Source organism: Lactuca virosa, chromosome 1 (genome assembly GCF_052849685.1).
Source record: "Lactuca virosa cultivar CGN04683 chromosome 1, Lactuca_virosa_CGN04683_v6, whole genome shotgun sequence".
Classification (NCBI taxonomy): domain Eukaryota; kingdom Viridiplantae; phylum Streptophyta; class Magnoliopsida; order Asterales; family Asteraceae; genus Lactuca; species Lactuca virosa.
In genome coordinates this window covers 34,109,254-34,125,779 of record NC_136426.1, presented here as the reverse complement: position 1 = coordinate 34,125,779, position 16,526 = coordinate 34,109,254, and the positions used below count along the sequence as shown (strand labels likewise).

General features: G+C 37.2%; 1 protein-coding gene across 1 annotated transcript; it reads right to left on the bottom strand.

The window, feature by feature from the left end:
- Nucleotides 1–13,344: 13,344 nt before the first annotated feature.
- Nucleotides 13,345–14,976, bottom strand: LOC145112737 (uncharacterized). Its single transcript, XM_079048873.1, has 2 exons — nt 14,005–14,976; nt 13,345–13,914 (listed from the first exon to the last, which is right to left on the bottom strand). Exons 1-2 carry the CDS (start codon nt 14,974–14,976, stop codon nt 13,345–13,347), a joined length of 1,542 nt encoding a protein of 513 aa, XP_078904999.1.
- Between the last annotated feature and the right edge of the window lie 1,550 nt (nt 14,977–16,526).

Below are 16,526 nucleotides of genomic sequence, written 5' to 3'. Positions count from 1 at the left end.
GGTGTTTTGTTAAGGACTATCTCTATATCTAATCTAATCTATTCCCTCTTCTTTTCAGATGTCTTCCAATAACAATGCTTCTGGCTCAAACCCTACTAGCTCCTTCTCTCTCATGAATCTTTGTGGGAGAGTCATCTTTGATGGGTCCAACTTTACAGATTGGATCAGAAACATCAGGATGGTCACTCGGTATGAGAACAAAGAATATGTTCTCGACAAGGAGCTGAAGGTACCCGAGCCAACTGCTACTCCTGAAGAGCTTGCTGAATATGAGGTACATGAAAGAGATGCTACAAAAGTGGCATACATCATGATGGCCACCATGACAGCCGAGCTCCAAAAGTCCTATGAGGACTATTATCCTTTTGAGATGCACCAGGACTTGATGGACCGCTACCATCAAAGTGCTCGTCAAGAGCGATATGAAATAATCTCCTCCATGATAACAACCCGAATGAAGGATGGTGAACCCATCACGGGCCACATGCAGAAAATGCAAAGGTATGTGGACCGTTTACTGAAGCTGAATGTGAACTTCCCTGAGGAGTTAGCAATAGACATCATTTTGCACTCCTTGCCATCGTGTTATGATCAATTCCGCATGACATATCACATGAACAAGGAAGAAGTCACCCTCAGCAAACTTCAAGGACTCTTGAAGACCGCCGAAAGTGGTCTAAAGGGTAAGTCGATTGTTACTACTCCTACTCCTACTCCAACTGCGGCCAATGTCTTGGCAATCGGGCATGGCAAAGGGAAGAAGAGAAAGAACCCTTCTAAGGGTACCAAGGGTAAGACCCTTGAAGGCTCCTCTTCAAGCAAAACCAAGAAAGGTTTTGTCACTCCTTCTGCTAACCCTAATGAGGCTGAATGCTTCTATTGCCATGAAAAGTCGCACTGGAATCGAAACTGCCCAAAGTACCAGCAAGATTTGAAGGATGGGAAAGTAAAACCCAACCATGCAGGTATATACACTATATTGTCTAATAACTCACCTCATTCTAAGTCTTGGGTCCTTGATACAGGTTGTGGTATTCACATATGTTGTGATTTGCAGGGACTAAAAAGAAGTGAGAATATGGAGCAGGGAAAGATAAACTTGATCATGAGAAACAGGAAAGCTTCACCTGTCACCAAGATAGGAGTTTATTCCTTAGTGCTAAATAGTGGGTTTACATTAGATTTGAATAAATGTTATTATTCGCCAGAAATAGCAAGAAATGTTATTTCCTTTCATGCATTGTATAAACAAGGCTTTACCTTTTATTTTGATAATAATAATGGTAGTATTGATGCTTTCTTTAATAATGATCTTTATTTTAAAGCATTACCTTGTGATGGCGTGTATGAAACTGTATCTGTTGTAGATAATCTAGGAAATAATGTATTGTGTATTAACTCTTCCACTAGCTTAGATAAAGCTGTTGGATTAATGTCTAAGTCCATAACTATATTTGGTATGTACTTGACCCGACCCGGCATGGTCCATTTGGGTTGCACTTCACCGACACAATTTATATGGATAGTCTTTTGAGAATAGTATATTTATGATTTATATTAATATATTATAAGTTCTAATATATTAATATGGAATCATATTATTTAATTAGTATTGATCAGGAATTAATTTAGAATTAATTAAGTGATCAAAAGAACTAATTAAATATGGACTCTTATATATATGGAATGGGCCAAGTTCATTTAGGTTGGGCTAAGCTTTCATGGATGGTCCATGGAGCTTTTAACCCATGGATCCTATGTAAATGAAAGGTCATGGGTATTAGGGTTTACATGGATGTAACCCTAATCCTCCATAATATATAAAGGCGTCCTTGGCTCACAAAATTGGCACAAGTGTGTGAAAATAAGAGTGGGCCGATTTTAGTGTGCATACATATTCTCTCAAGTTCTTCCAAGGTGTTTTGGTGATTTGTGATTCCATTTGAGGCTTCCACACTATTGGGGCTAAGCTCTTAAAGCTTGAAGACATCAAGCTACATCAAAATGTATGTCATCTAACTAGAACTTTGTAGAATAGGTGCTTCATAATATGCTAGTTAGGATGAAACCTTGGAATAGTTAATATTTTCATGTATAATAGAGTAAACATAGATCCAAGGTTTATAGGGTTGCATGTACACCATAGGAGTGTTAGAATGCTCAAAACCCAACAGTGGTATCAGAGCCATGGGTTGTTTTCTGTTATATTGATGCAAATGTTTTATTTTCAAGTTGAAAAAAAAAGGAAAAAAAATATGACGTTTGTCAAATTTTAAGATAATTACTTGTTTTTGTGAAAAACTAATTATTTGTAAAATTTGAATCATTTGCTATATGAGTTGAATTAGGTCAAATTTAGTAAAAGATAAAATGATATGATTATTTTATTAGTTTTAAAAGTTTGATCTAAAGAGTTTTTTGAAACCTCCATAAGTTATGGATATGAAAAGGTTTTTAAAAAAAATTGATTCAAAGTTTTTTATGGAGTTACAAAACTTGGTCTTAATGTTTTAAATAATTCCATAACTTGTTCTTAAGTTATGGAACATGAAAAGTTTCATCATAAAACAAGTATTTAACTCCATAAGTTATGGAATCCAAAAGTTTTCAAGAGTTACAAAACTTGCCCTCAAGTTTTGGAATTTGGAAAAAGTTTTTTTATGATAAAAAAAAAAGAATTGAATTCTAAAATTCTTGGGTTCATAACTTAAACAATTAATTAAATGATTTTAATTTTGAATTTAATAATTGGAATTATGATGTTTTTATTGAATAATTCAATTAACTCTTATGGACTTTATTAATAGATAATTAAAGTGTTTAATTAAAAGAGAATTAATAATTCCATAATGACATGGTTTAAATTTAATTAAATTAAGAGTATAGTTTAATTAATAGATTAAACCACCAAGTATTTTAAATGTCTAAAATACACCCTTATACTATTATAATATTAAAAGTTTAATATATTATATGTATAAGAGCAAGTCGTCTTACCATTAGTAGACCTCATTCACGAAGTCGGTCTATAAGGGGGGTATAAGGTTACTGCCTATAAAATGACAGTTTAATGGGTGTCCACTCTCACCCACCGCTTCCTTGACTGGTGGAGGGTCGTTAGCCGAACAGGTAGGACAAGGACTATAATTCTCCCTTCATTATAAGTATAATGATAAATACTAAGTAACTAAACACTTATAAATTCTCAATCTTAGTTACTTAGGAAAATGTGAATAAGGTGCTAATCCATGAAATTACACTTTGCACTTTGTTTAAGCTGTTAGTGGAGCGTGTGTGGTTAACCGGAACACTACTTAACAAGGTAGGCAAAGGGTAACTTAATGTTTATCATAGTATCGTTGGAGCGTGTGTGGTTAACCGGCACATCGATTGAGGGGTAAATATTAAGGGTACCAAGTATATTTGCATGGTTACTTCACACCTTGTTTTGTGATCCTCGACATCCCAGTCACAAAACCTGAAGGGCACACTCGAGATTGAAACATGCCATTGAAAAGTTCAATGAATCTCAAAAGAATCTAGGAGTTTCAAAACCAATTAAAACCTAATAATACATTTCGTTTATCTTGGTGGAAATTGGTGAATCGTCATTCACCTACCTTCAAATATTTTATAGCTTGGATTACGACATCCCTCTTCCAAGTTATAAAATAGTTTGTTGGGTCCTAGCCTTAATATATCATATTGGGTGTTATATTAAGGACTTAAATCAACTTTACGTGAATTTCTCCCATTGTTGATGTCTGGTTTAGACAACAATGATCTTCCCAAATCAAGCTTTCCTAATGAATATGACTTCCCGAGTTTGGCTCATGGAAGTCATACTTCTCTTCCTCCACCTCCTCCAATTATTCTCCCTAACCCACAAGTTCAAGGTCACTCAAGCTCTAATGGCAAGCAAGGTCTATGTGTGATCACATCTTAGAGATGAAGTCACATATTGACAAGCCGGGAGAGTTGGGTGTCAAAGTCTTGAGAAAGTTGGATGTTCAATCACTTTCTAAGTCATATAGTGAGTTCCTTTAGGACTACTGTGAAACAGACTATGACATGAACCTTAATGATCATATCTATTTGCTTGGTGCTGCTGAATCAACAATGATTTGGAACGATAGTAAAGCAAATTTGATTAGAAGATCAACTTCCCAAAAACTTTATGGACAGTGACAATGGTGACATTGGAAATCCAGAAAAAGCATTCTCTTCCCAATGGAAAGGGATTGGCCATAGTCAACCCGGTTGACCAAATGGTAAAGAGAAAGGCTAAGTCTGAGATAGTCCCATTACCAAAGGGTCCATATGTTTATTTTGCCGAAGGAAGCGGCGTTGATTGCAAAGCTGCCAAATTTACCTAAGGATGTTAAAGTCAATAAGTTTGACTCTACATCAGGTAGAGCCCATTATCTAACTCTGTTAAGTTCTATTATGAGATCCTCATTACATGATGTGACTGGGTCACATGTTGATGTTTTAAGAATAAAAGAATAGAGAGAAATCTTAAAGGAAGTATATGCTGATTCTGATCGCGAAGGTGGATTTCGATCGCATCAGAATTTTGAGCAGTTGCTTAAGAAGTTATGATATATTGCTAAGGAATAGATAACAACAATTTTCCATGTGGATTGTAAGGATACGTTTTTCCGCAAAGTTTTAAAATAAAAGAAAATTGTTTAATTTTATTTATTTGAAGTATCCTTACAATGGCATTTGTGGAAAATTGTTGCTTATATGATTCCACTGACAGCAATATTGGAAAATGGATTTGATTCTTTCATTTGTGGTAGTGTCTAAATTTACCAAATCAGGAAAGTTCCTCATCGTCCAAGTTTCAATTGGACCGAAACTTGGAATCATGCAAGTTGAATAGTATGATGAATGAGAACTTTCAAGCATTGGAAAATCAAGACTAATTACTTGTTCACATGGATGTGTGAGTCAAGTGAAGGACTAAAGGGATCGAGTACACATTCTTGTGCACTGGTCATGTCCACCACAAAGCTCGTTAAGACTATTTGATTTACTAAAGTTTAGTAAATATGGTTATACTTACAAGTTTAAGTATAATTCTGAAACATTGGAAAAGTCTCAATGTATGGCAGAACGAATGGGAAGAATCAAATTAGGCAGAAAGATAAAAGTTTCTCAAATCTGAAAAGATGGGAGAGTACTTTAGTATCATGTTTGTGATCATCTTAATGATTTAGAAATCATATCACAATTAGTCCTCTAAAGGTCATCTTAGTGCATTCTTATGACTAAGAAGAGGAGTCATGAATTGTTGAAATGGTTAGATCAGGAAGATGAGTTATACTTCGTTCCAAAACAATTCTTAGAGTCATACTCCAAGATTGTAACTTGAGTGACATATCTTAAAGAAAGGTTTAAAACACTTGTCAAATGTAAGAGTAAAAGTGTCCTACTCTTGTACATTTGAAATTGGTAAGTTGTGATGTTTTGGATAAAACAAAGACCAACTAAGGCCAATTGTGTGAAGTGTTTGTCTTAATAAAGAATCCGCACTATCTCTTGAATATTTGGCAAGATAGTCTTATATGTCAAGAGGATAGTGGGAGTCTTAAAGATCCTAAAAAGAATTTCAAGAACTAATCAAGAATAAAACATGAGGTTCTTCACTAGCACACGACTTGAGGTTTATAACCTATCGTGTTGACATATTCTGTGCCCATTCCAGTTAAAGTTGGCTTTGCATAGGAGTTCTGAAAGTTCTCAATTGGTTGCATAACAACTTGGAAGCAATGGTAGGCCCTGTACTGCCAGGTGGCAAGAAGTTAAGATTGCATAAGTTCAGTCCATATGAGTTTGGATTTGTCATTATCCTTGTCTTGTGACTATGGTTTTGACGATTCACATGGATAAGAACACATACACCATAAAATCTAAGGGTCATAAGGTTTCTCTCCGATTCATGAAAATGATGGTGAGGAAACACTTCCACCAAGTAGATTTGAAGCAGATGGAAAAAGGTCTAAACAATTGAGACTATGATTACGGCATCTCTTTTCATAGTTCTGAAATTGTTTAGACACACATGCATGTTATCTAAGGAAAGGTGTATGATTTTGATAAAGTTTTATCAAAGCATCTCGTATCAGAAATTTGAACTTTGGTAAGAAATTCAATAAAGTATTGATTTCTAGAAGTCCAGCTGATTTCTGAGTACATGTCAAAGCTAGTGGGAGCATAAGTGTTATGCTAATAATCATCATGTTAGTGGGAGCATGATAATTATTGTTAGTGTTGCAAGTTAGCAATGTTAATTATAGAAAACAAAAGTTTCAATTCGTGAGGCTGCAGGGATTGAAAAAGTTGTTTTTCTATAATTAAGGGAGAGGATATACTTCATTTCAGTTCTGAAGGCTTAGATTGAGACCTTAATCATCTTTAGTTAAGAATATATATATGAATTTCATGTTGGATTGGTTCAACTTAAGGAAATTCTATATATTGCATTCTCAAAATTCGATTATGATTACGGCATCCCTCTTCATAGTCAAATTTTGAAAACATGGCAAATAAAAATGTTGTAGCAAAAGACTGGTCTAGAATCATGTCTTTATGTGAGACATCATGAATAGTGTACCATTTGCTTTGGGTACAGGATCGATTGCATGTGCTATAATATTTGTCATTTCTAAATTTTTTCAAATGCCCAGAGGCATTAAGAAGGGAAAAGGTCTAGAATTGGATATGACTAAAATGATTAAGCAATTGTCGAGGACAATCTGAGGTTTACCAAAGATTGGTTGCTCAAGGACAGTTGGAAGTATAGTGCTAATTTTGGAAGGACCATATTGACATATTCTGAAAAGAGGCATCTCTTATTCAGAAGTGATAGTCAAAATGAGAATATGGAGTTGTCTCCATAGGTGGAAGTTATCTGTGTAAGATTAGAAAACTTAATGCAAGAAGCATGTCCAAAGCAATGTACTTTGAATATGAGACTTAGTTTCCATGGAGTTGATCTCCATTGGAATACCTTATAATGACTGTTGACAAGTCTTTATGACTTTGTACATATTCATTACAGGAGGGTCAGTGCATATAAGTTTAAAATCTAAACAAATTTCGATAAATGATAGGAATTTGAAATTCTCATATTTTCTGATAAGGATTTGGGAGTGTGAAATTAGAATCATTGAAATTATGTTCAATTGGTTTATTTCACAAAGTAAGGATCATAGACAAACATAGAGTGCATACTTGGTGTATGGCAAAGCTATTGTTTAAGAAAAACATAGTGTACATGCTTGGAGCATGGGACAACTAGTGTTTTTAATTCAAGTATAAAGTTGATAAAACCGAAACAATGAATAATGAGTAATCAGTATGGTGATAAATAAAAATGTTTATTTATATTCATAGGGTTTGATACCATATTTGATTCATTTATGTTTGTGTTTCACTTTGCATGTTTTGACTTCCAGAATAACTAAGTCGCTCTTCCTGAATGATTAAGTTATTCAAACCATCCACAGTCGGTCATATGTTGGAAGTAGATATGAATCAAGACTGTCATGGGTTGGTTTGTAGAGGTCCAAGTTGGTGGACAAAGTGGTGCTACAACACTCATGAGTGCTCATAAGTTCTGAGTATTGGATTCAACCCGCGCTCATTTGAATCACTTCATGGATTTTATCACGAGTGATCATGAGACGATAATATCTTATATTCTTCAAACCTAGAGATATGAGTTGTTACTATGAGTTGGTTATACATTGATTGCACGAAAACGCATTTGGTAACTCGATGTTATAAAACGTGCCTTTGTGTATGATTCAACAAGTAGTAGAACAAGCCATATGAGTCGAAGTTTATCCATTCCTTTTACCTTCGGGATAAAAGCGATATCTGTGGGCCCCTCGATGATTTAGCGATGACACATGTGAGTGCTTGGCCAAGCCAGGACTGATTTGATTTGTTCAATCAGTCAGTCATCATAAATCGAAAATCGGGAAACAACAAATGGACAGAGAGAATGATTATAATCCATGTCTCAGTCCATATGATATCTAGAATGGAGGAATATATGATCCCTTATCTAATGGACAAGTCATTTACAAGGTCAGAGTTCGACAACGGCTTTAAGAGCTACGATTGCCAGTTAGGTTTTGAAGTCATACTCAATAATAGTTTTAGACTTATCCAAGTGGGAGACTGTTGGATTAATGTCTAAGTCCATAACTATATTTGGTATGTACTTGACCCGACCCGACATGGTCCATTTGGGTTGCACTTCACCGGCACAATTTATATGGATAGTCTTTTGAGAATAGTATATTTATGATTTATATTAATATATTATAAGTTCTAATATATTAATATGGAATCATATTATTTAATTAGTATTGATCAAGAATTAATTTAGAATTAATTAAGTGATCAAAAAGAACTAATTAAATATGGACTCTTATATATATGGAATGGGCCAAGTTCATTTAGGTTGGGCTAAGCTTTCATGGATGGTCCATGGAGCTTTTAACCCATGGATCCTATGTAAATGAAAGGTCATGGGTATTAGGGTTTACATGGATGTAACCCTAATCCTCCATAATATATAAATGGGTCCTTGGCTCACAAAATTGGCACAAGTGTGTGAAAATAAGAGTGGGCCGGTTTTAGTGTGCATACATATTCTCTCAAGTTCTTCCAAGGTGTTTTGGTGATTTGTGATTCCATTTGAGGCTTCCACACTATTGGGGCTAAGCTCTTAAAGCTTGAAGACATCAAGCTACATCAAAAGGTATGTCATCTAACTAGAACTTTATAGTATAGGTGCTTCATAATATGCTAGTTAGGATGAAACCTTGGAATAGTTAATATTTGCATGTATAATAGAGAAAACATAGATCCAAGGTTTATAGGGTTGCATGTACACCATAGGAGTGTTAGAATGCTCAAAACCCAACAAAAGCATCCTTATGGCATTGTCGTCTTGGACATGTAAGCAAGAAACGCATAGGACAACTCCAAAAGGATGGAGTCTTGGAGTCATTTGACCTAAAGTCAGATGATAGTTGTGAATCTTGTTTTCTTGGTAAAATGACAAAGTCACCTTTTACTGGCACTTGTGCTAGGGGTGAAGGTTTGTTGGACCTCATACACACAGATGTGTGTGGACCCTTCAGAACCGCCACAAGAGATGCTAATCGGTTCTATGTGACTTTTACTGATGATTTTAGTAGATATGGATATGTCTACCTAATCAAGCATAAGTCAGAAACCTTTGAGAAATTCAAAGACTTTAAGCAAGAAGTGGAGAATCAGTTGGGCAGGAACATTAAGATGCTTCGATCCGATCGTGGTGGTGAGTATCTTAGTACTGAGTTCCTTGACTATCTTAAGGAATATGGGATTGTCTCACAATTGACACCTCCTAGGACACCACAGTTGAATGGAGTAGCTGAGAGGCACAATTGGACCTTGTTGGACATGGTTCGTTCCATGATGAGTCGAGCTTCGCTACCAATCTCATTTTGGGGGTATGCCTTAGAGACTGCCTCCCATATCCTTAATCTAGTCCCTACAAAGAAGGTTGCCAAAACACCTCACGAGGTGTGGACTGGAAAAGTTCCCAATCTAGACCACATCAAGATTTGGGGTTGCGAGGCTTTCGTGAGACGTGAGACTCACGATAAGCTCGAACCCCAAAGCGAAAGGTGTATTTTCATCGGCTACCCACATAAATCCTTTGGTTACATCTTCTACAGACCCAGTGATAATGTGGTCTTTGTAGCAAGAAGAGGATTCTTTCGAGAGAGAGAATTCATGAGCCAAGGAGACAGTGGGAGGCAAATTGACCTTGAGGAAATTCAAGAGTCAAGTGGTGAAGGAACCTCAAATCCTAGCCCTCAACCTGAGCAGGAAACTCCTGTTGAGCCGACTGAAGAATCTATACCTCTGAGGCGTTCCACCAGAGTTAGGAATGCACCTGAGCATTATTATGGTTTTCATATTACTGCAGAAGGTGAGACACTTATCAGTGATAACACACTGGTAAATCTGGATGAGCCGAACAGCTACACGGAAGCCATGGCAGGCCCTGAGGCTGCTAAATGGAAAGAGGCTATGGATAGCGAGATACTGTCCATGTATGACAATCAAGTTTGGAACTTGGTTGACAATGTACCTGATCGTAAGATAGTTGGGTGCAAATGGATCTTCAAGAAGAAGACCGACATGGATGGTAATGTACACACTTATAAGGAACGACTGGTTGCAAAGGGTTATTCTCAAACTCCGGGAGTTGATTATGATGAGACCTTTTCACCAGTGGCCAAGATTAAGTCTATTAGGGTTCTGTTAGCCATTGCTGCATTTCATGATTATGAAATATGGCAAATGGATGTCAAAACCGCTTTCCTTAATGGAAAGTTGGCTGAAGATCTTTACATGGTTCAGCCAGAGGGTTTTGTCAGTACAGAGTACCCCAGTAGAGTGTGTAAGCTCGAGAAATCCATTTATGGATTAAAACAGGCACCTCGCAGATGGAATCTTTGCTTTGATGAGAAAGTCAAAGAATTTGGCTTTTCAAGGAGTGAAGATGAATCTTGTGTCTATATCAAGGCTAGTGGGAGTATAGTCAGCTTTTTGGTACTGTATGTGGATGACATACTACTCATAGGAAATGACATCCCAACCCTGCAGGAAGTAAAGTCCTGGCTTGGGAAGTGTTTCACTATGAAGGACCTTGGAGAAGCTGCCTATATCCTAGGGATAAGGATTTTGAGAAACAGGAGTAAAAGACTAATTGGACTTAGTCAAAGCACCTATGTGGACAAAGTGTTGAAAAGGTTCAACATGCATAACTCCAAGAAAGGAGAGTTACCCATCCAGAGTAACGCCAGATTGAGTAAGACACAAAGCCCTAGTACTGAGGCTGAGATAGCAGAAATGAGTCGAATACCTTATGCTTCAGCTGTAGAATCGATCATGTATGCTATGACGTGTACTCGACCTGATGTAGCCTTTGCTTTGAGCATGGTTAGCAGGTATCAGGGGAACCCTGGCAAGGCACACTGGACTGCGGTAAAGAATATCCTCAAGTACCTACGAAGGACTAATGACTGGGTCCTTACCCTCGGTGGCAGTGAGGACTTGAGAGTTTTAGGGTACAGTGATGCTAGCTTTCAGACTGATAGGGATAATTTCCGCTCTCATTCGGGCTGGGTCTTTACTCTAAACGGAGGGGCAATTACTTGGAAAAGTTCCAAGCAGGAGACAGTGGCCGATTCCACTTGTGAATCAGAGTATATAGCAGCAAGCGAGGCAGCAAAGGAGGCTATATGGCTAAAGAACTTCATCGGAGACCTTGGAGTTGTACCAGCTATAAAGGAGCCAATGGAGATTTTCTGTGACAGCAATAGTGCGGTTGCCTTAGCCAAGGAACCAAGAGATCATGGGAGATCCAGACACATTGACAGAAAATATCACTTCATCAGACATCGAATAGAAGAAGGAATCCTCGTGGCAAAGAGGGTATCATCGGATGAGAACCCAGCAGATCCCCTCACGAAGGGACTGACTCGGGCTAAGCATCTCCAGCATGCTCGGAGCATAGGGCTGAAGGATGATATTAGTTTTAGTAGTTAGATAATCTTGAAATTTGTAAAATGGAATTGACATTTGATGATAAATAAAAGCTGTTATTTATGAGTAAAGTGTTGCTATCTCTTGTCAATCGTTTACTATTATTTGTTTTTGCATGTTTTGACTTCCAGAATAATTATGTTATGGTTTATATCATATTATTCAAACTCTCCACAGTCGGTCATATGTTGGAAGTAGATATGAATCAAGACTGTCATGGGTTGGCTTGTAGAGGTTTAAGATGTTAGACAAAGCGGGGCTACAACACTCATGAGTGCTCATAAGTTATGAGTATTGGATTCAACCCACGCTCACTTGTATCACTTCATGGAATTTATCTCGAGTGATCGTGAGACGGTAATATCATATAAGTCTTCAAACCTAGAGATATGATTTGTTGCCTATGAGTTGGTTATGCATTGATTGCACGAAAACGCATTGGTAACTCGATGTTATAAACCGTGCTTTTGTGTGTAATTCAACAAGTAGTAGAGCAAACATATGAGTCGAAGTTTATCTGTTCCTTCTAGGATTAGAAGCGATATCTGGGCCCCTCGATGATTTTGTTTTGACCTATGTACCGGGCCCGGTCAGAACTAAATTGATGTGTTCAGTTAAGTTCTATGTCAAACAAATCGAAAATCGGGAAACAAATGCTGGACAATAAGCAAGACCATGTTCCATGTATTTGTCCGGCTGATATCTAGAACAGAGGATTATATGATCACTTTTCTAAAATGACGCTTCATAGTTCAACAGAGTTTAAAGAGCTACGATTGCTGATCGGTTCCTGAAGTCATACTTGCAACTATAGTTATTAGACTTATCCAAGTGGGAGACTGTTGGATATAGTGTCTAAGTCCATAACTATATTTGGTATGTACTTAACCCGACCCGGCATGGTCCATTTGGGTTGCACTTCACCCGAACAATTTATGGATAATCGTTTGAGAATAGTATAAGTTATGATTTATTAATATATTATAAGTCCTAATATATTAATATAAAATCATATTATTTAATTACTATTGATCTATAATTAATTTAGAATTAATTTAGAGATCAAAAGTATGACTAATTAAATATGGGCTCTTGTATTGATATAGTGTGGGCTAATGCTTATTTGGAATGGGCTAGGCTTGCATGGAAAGTCCATGGATACTCCATGGAGCTTTAACCCATGGATCTCATGGAAATGAAAAGACATGGGTATTAGGGTTTACATGGATGTAACCCTAATCCACCACACTATATAAAGGAGGCTTTGGTTCTTGAAATTGGACTAGTTGATGTGTGTAAACTAAGAGGGCCGATTTCAAGAAGTTTGTGACTATTCTCTCAAGTTTCCAAGTTTGTGGTGATTTGTGACTTCCATTTGAGGCATCCACATTATTGGTGCTAGGCTCTCAAACTCCAAGCAATCAACTACTACTACAAGGTAAGTAATTCTACTAGTTTTATTTGATTCAAGTACCCCATGCCATGCTAGTTAGGATAAGAACCTTGGAAAAATAATTATTTGCATGTATCTTAGTCAAACATAGATCCAAGGTTTCTAGGGTTGCATGTACACCATAGGAGTGTTAGAATGCTGAAAACCCATCAAAAACGCGTGCAAACCCCGTCTCCACTCGACGAGTCGGGCTACTGACTCGTCGAGTACCCCTTGAGAAAAAGAAAATTACTTTATTTAAATCACATTCCAAAAATGGGGCGTTACATCTTCCTTGCATCTACAGATAAAGCATTCATGAACTCTGCACTGTTCCAGGTCATGTAATCGTACCGTTTCGACAGCGAATATGCTCTAGTCCACTTAGCACGGGGAATTTCATTTAGATACGCTGCTACTTGCGGCCTAGTAGAACTAAATCTATACCACAATTCTTCAAAAACATTTCTTTTGTAAGCTTTCACAAGCCTCCAAAACAACACTTTTGTTTTATCATTTTTCCCAAACCTGTGTACTATGTTTCCTAGTAGATGAAAAGCACACACGCCATGATGAGCATGTGGGAAAACATTTTCAATACTAACCCGAATTGCATCGGCCCTATCAGTGACAAAAGTCAATTCTTGACAATCACCAACACATTCATACAACTTTTCAAGAAACCATGTCCAAGTAAGACCACTCTCTTTTTTGCATATTCCGTGCGCAAGGGGCAATATCTGGTTATTCCCATCCATAGCTACTGCATGCAATATGGTTCCCTTAAAATCACCCTTCAAATGGGCACCATCCATAATTATAACTTTACGACAAAAACATTTGAATGCTCGTATCTGCAATATATTAAAATGGAACACATAAACACTCTATTGTTTGTTTAAAAAAATTTATATATTAAATAATAACAAGTTTTTTATATTTACCGTGCTCCCAATGGCATAAAAACAACACTCGAAACAATCTTCAGAATCTGCTTGAATATAGGCCACTGTACCGGGATTATGCCTCTTCAAATTGTGAAAATAAATAGGAAGTTTGGAAAAACATTCTTCAGAGGATCCCAACAACAGTTCCATAGCATATTGTTTTGCACGCCAAGCTTGTTTGTAATCTACATTGATTTCCAGCAAAGCATTCAAATCCCTTGATATTTCATTAGGCCTCCAAACCTTGGAACGAGTTTTTCCCATAATCTCATGCAATATAGTACCCATCACTTTTTTATTAGCATGCTTATGATTAGGGTGTATCTGTAATGACGAACATGTGTGCACGTTGTTGAAAGTCCTGATTTCAAATTCATCAGTGGGATCAAGGCGTTTTGCATATAAACGCCAACAACAGTTCTCAATTTCACAATATACCTCATAACGATTTTTGTTAGAATGTTTGGTCTTAAACTGAAACTTTTCTCTGGTTGCTTTAAGACTCAAAGCAAATATTAGTTGTTGTTTGTTATCATATGTTTGACGAAAAAACATATCATCATTTGGACCTAAACTGTGAAATGGTCCGGGTTCAACAATAGGATCAGGACAATCAGGTATGGGAGGCATACCGTAAAATATGTCTGAATCTTTTTTCCCGTGTGTGAACTCATCTTCTGACCATCCTTCATTTGACTCTTCACCGTCTGACAAAGTTTTGTTAGTCAGTCTTCCAAACTCATATAAATTTTTTTCTTCCACCCTATTCACTGCCACAGTTTCTTCTTCTAGACACTCTTCAACATTATCAGATACAACGTTTTCAACATTGTATGGTACAACTTTCTGAACCGCTTCTGTCTGTTCGACCAATCCCTGAAACACCTCTAAATACAAATGCACAATCTCCTTCGTTTCAGAAATTACATTTCTGAGTTGATGAACATCTGCTTCGTCTAAAATATTCATAACATACCCATGAACCGGGTGTTGAAATGACAATGATATATTACTATTGAACACATTAGCCTTACTTTTGACCAAATCAAACAATATTCGACGATCAAAATTTGGCGGAAGCAGTAGACCTAAGTTGTTAAACTTTGGTCTAACGTAGGTGTTAATCCCATTATGTGACAACCGTCAAATTCAAGTCAAAGTCAACAAGTCAAGGTCAACAAGTCAAACCGGTCAAAACTTAATTAGTACTTGTATGCTAAAAGATATTCTATGTATAAAAATGTGCATTTGTATGTCAAGAATTCAAGTGTCTTGAAGAATCTAAGTGTTAACAATGTAAAAACCCTAAAAAGGGAGTTAAACACATCAAAACACGACTAAGGACCCTTTCGGGGACTTAAAACAATCATAAACGAAGCATAACGTGGTTCACGAACCTTGCATTTGCGAGATTATACGATAATAACGGTTAAGGTTAAATCTCTCCCAAATCTCTCCAAGTATGTGAAATCTCTCCCAAATCTCTCCAAGAATGTAAAATTCTCTCCAAGTATGTGAAATCTCTCCCAAATCTCTCCAAGAATGTGAAATCTCTCCCAAATCTCTCCAAGAATGTGAAATCTCTCCCAAATATCTCCAAGAATGTAAAATCTCTCCAAGTATGTGAAATCTCTCCCAAATCTCTCCAAGAATGTGAAATCTCTCCCAAATCTCTCCAAGAATGTGAAATCTCTCCAAGTATGTGAAATCTCTCCCAAATCTCTCCAAGAATGTGAAATCTCTCCAAGTATGTGAAATCTCTCCCAAAATCTCTCTCAAACGTTTTCTGTTCATCCGGGTCATCCCGACCCGTAACTTGGTCAAAAATCATGCAAAGCGGAAAGATTTCTCGAAAAACAGCTTTATAGAACCGAAACTCCTCTTAGGAGCCGAAACTCCTCTTAGGGACAGTAACTCCCCTTAGGAGCCGAAACCCTCCTGTCAGAACCGAAAGTGTCAGAGCCGAAAGTGTCAGAAGCGAACTTGTCAGGAGCCTCTCGGACCGAAGCCTCAGCAGACCGAACCTCGGCCCCCCCATGCGAGACCCTCGCATGCCCACTTCGGACCTTCAGACTCTCGGTCCTTCTTCTTCCCTTCTCTCGGTTCCTAGCTCCTAAGAGCCGAACCTCGCAGGTTCGGTTCCTATTGTCTGGTTTTCGACTACTTTCGCCTCCTAAACCCGTTTTTGACGGGATTTTTTCACCAAATTCATATTTTTATCATTTTTAACCCCCAGAACTATTATTTTAATTATTTTTCAAGGATTTATTAATTAAAAATCATTATTTTATATTTAGAGGATATTTACCCCACAAGTGGGTCAAGTGTGCCCACTTGCCTTCCATGTGTCATCCTCCCACTTGCCACCTTATCCACATCTCACAAACCAATGCACACATCACTTCAAACTCACAAGTTGCTCCAGCAACCTTCCATATAAGGAAATCCCTGGAGGATTTCTTGAGTTACTTGCTCATTTCAAAACATACACACTTCTCATATCACCTCAAGAAAGCCTC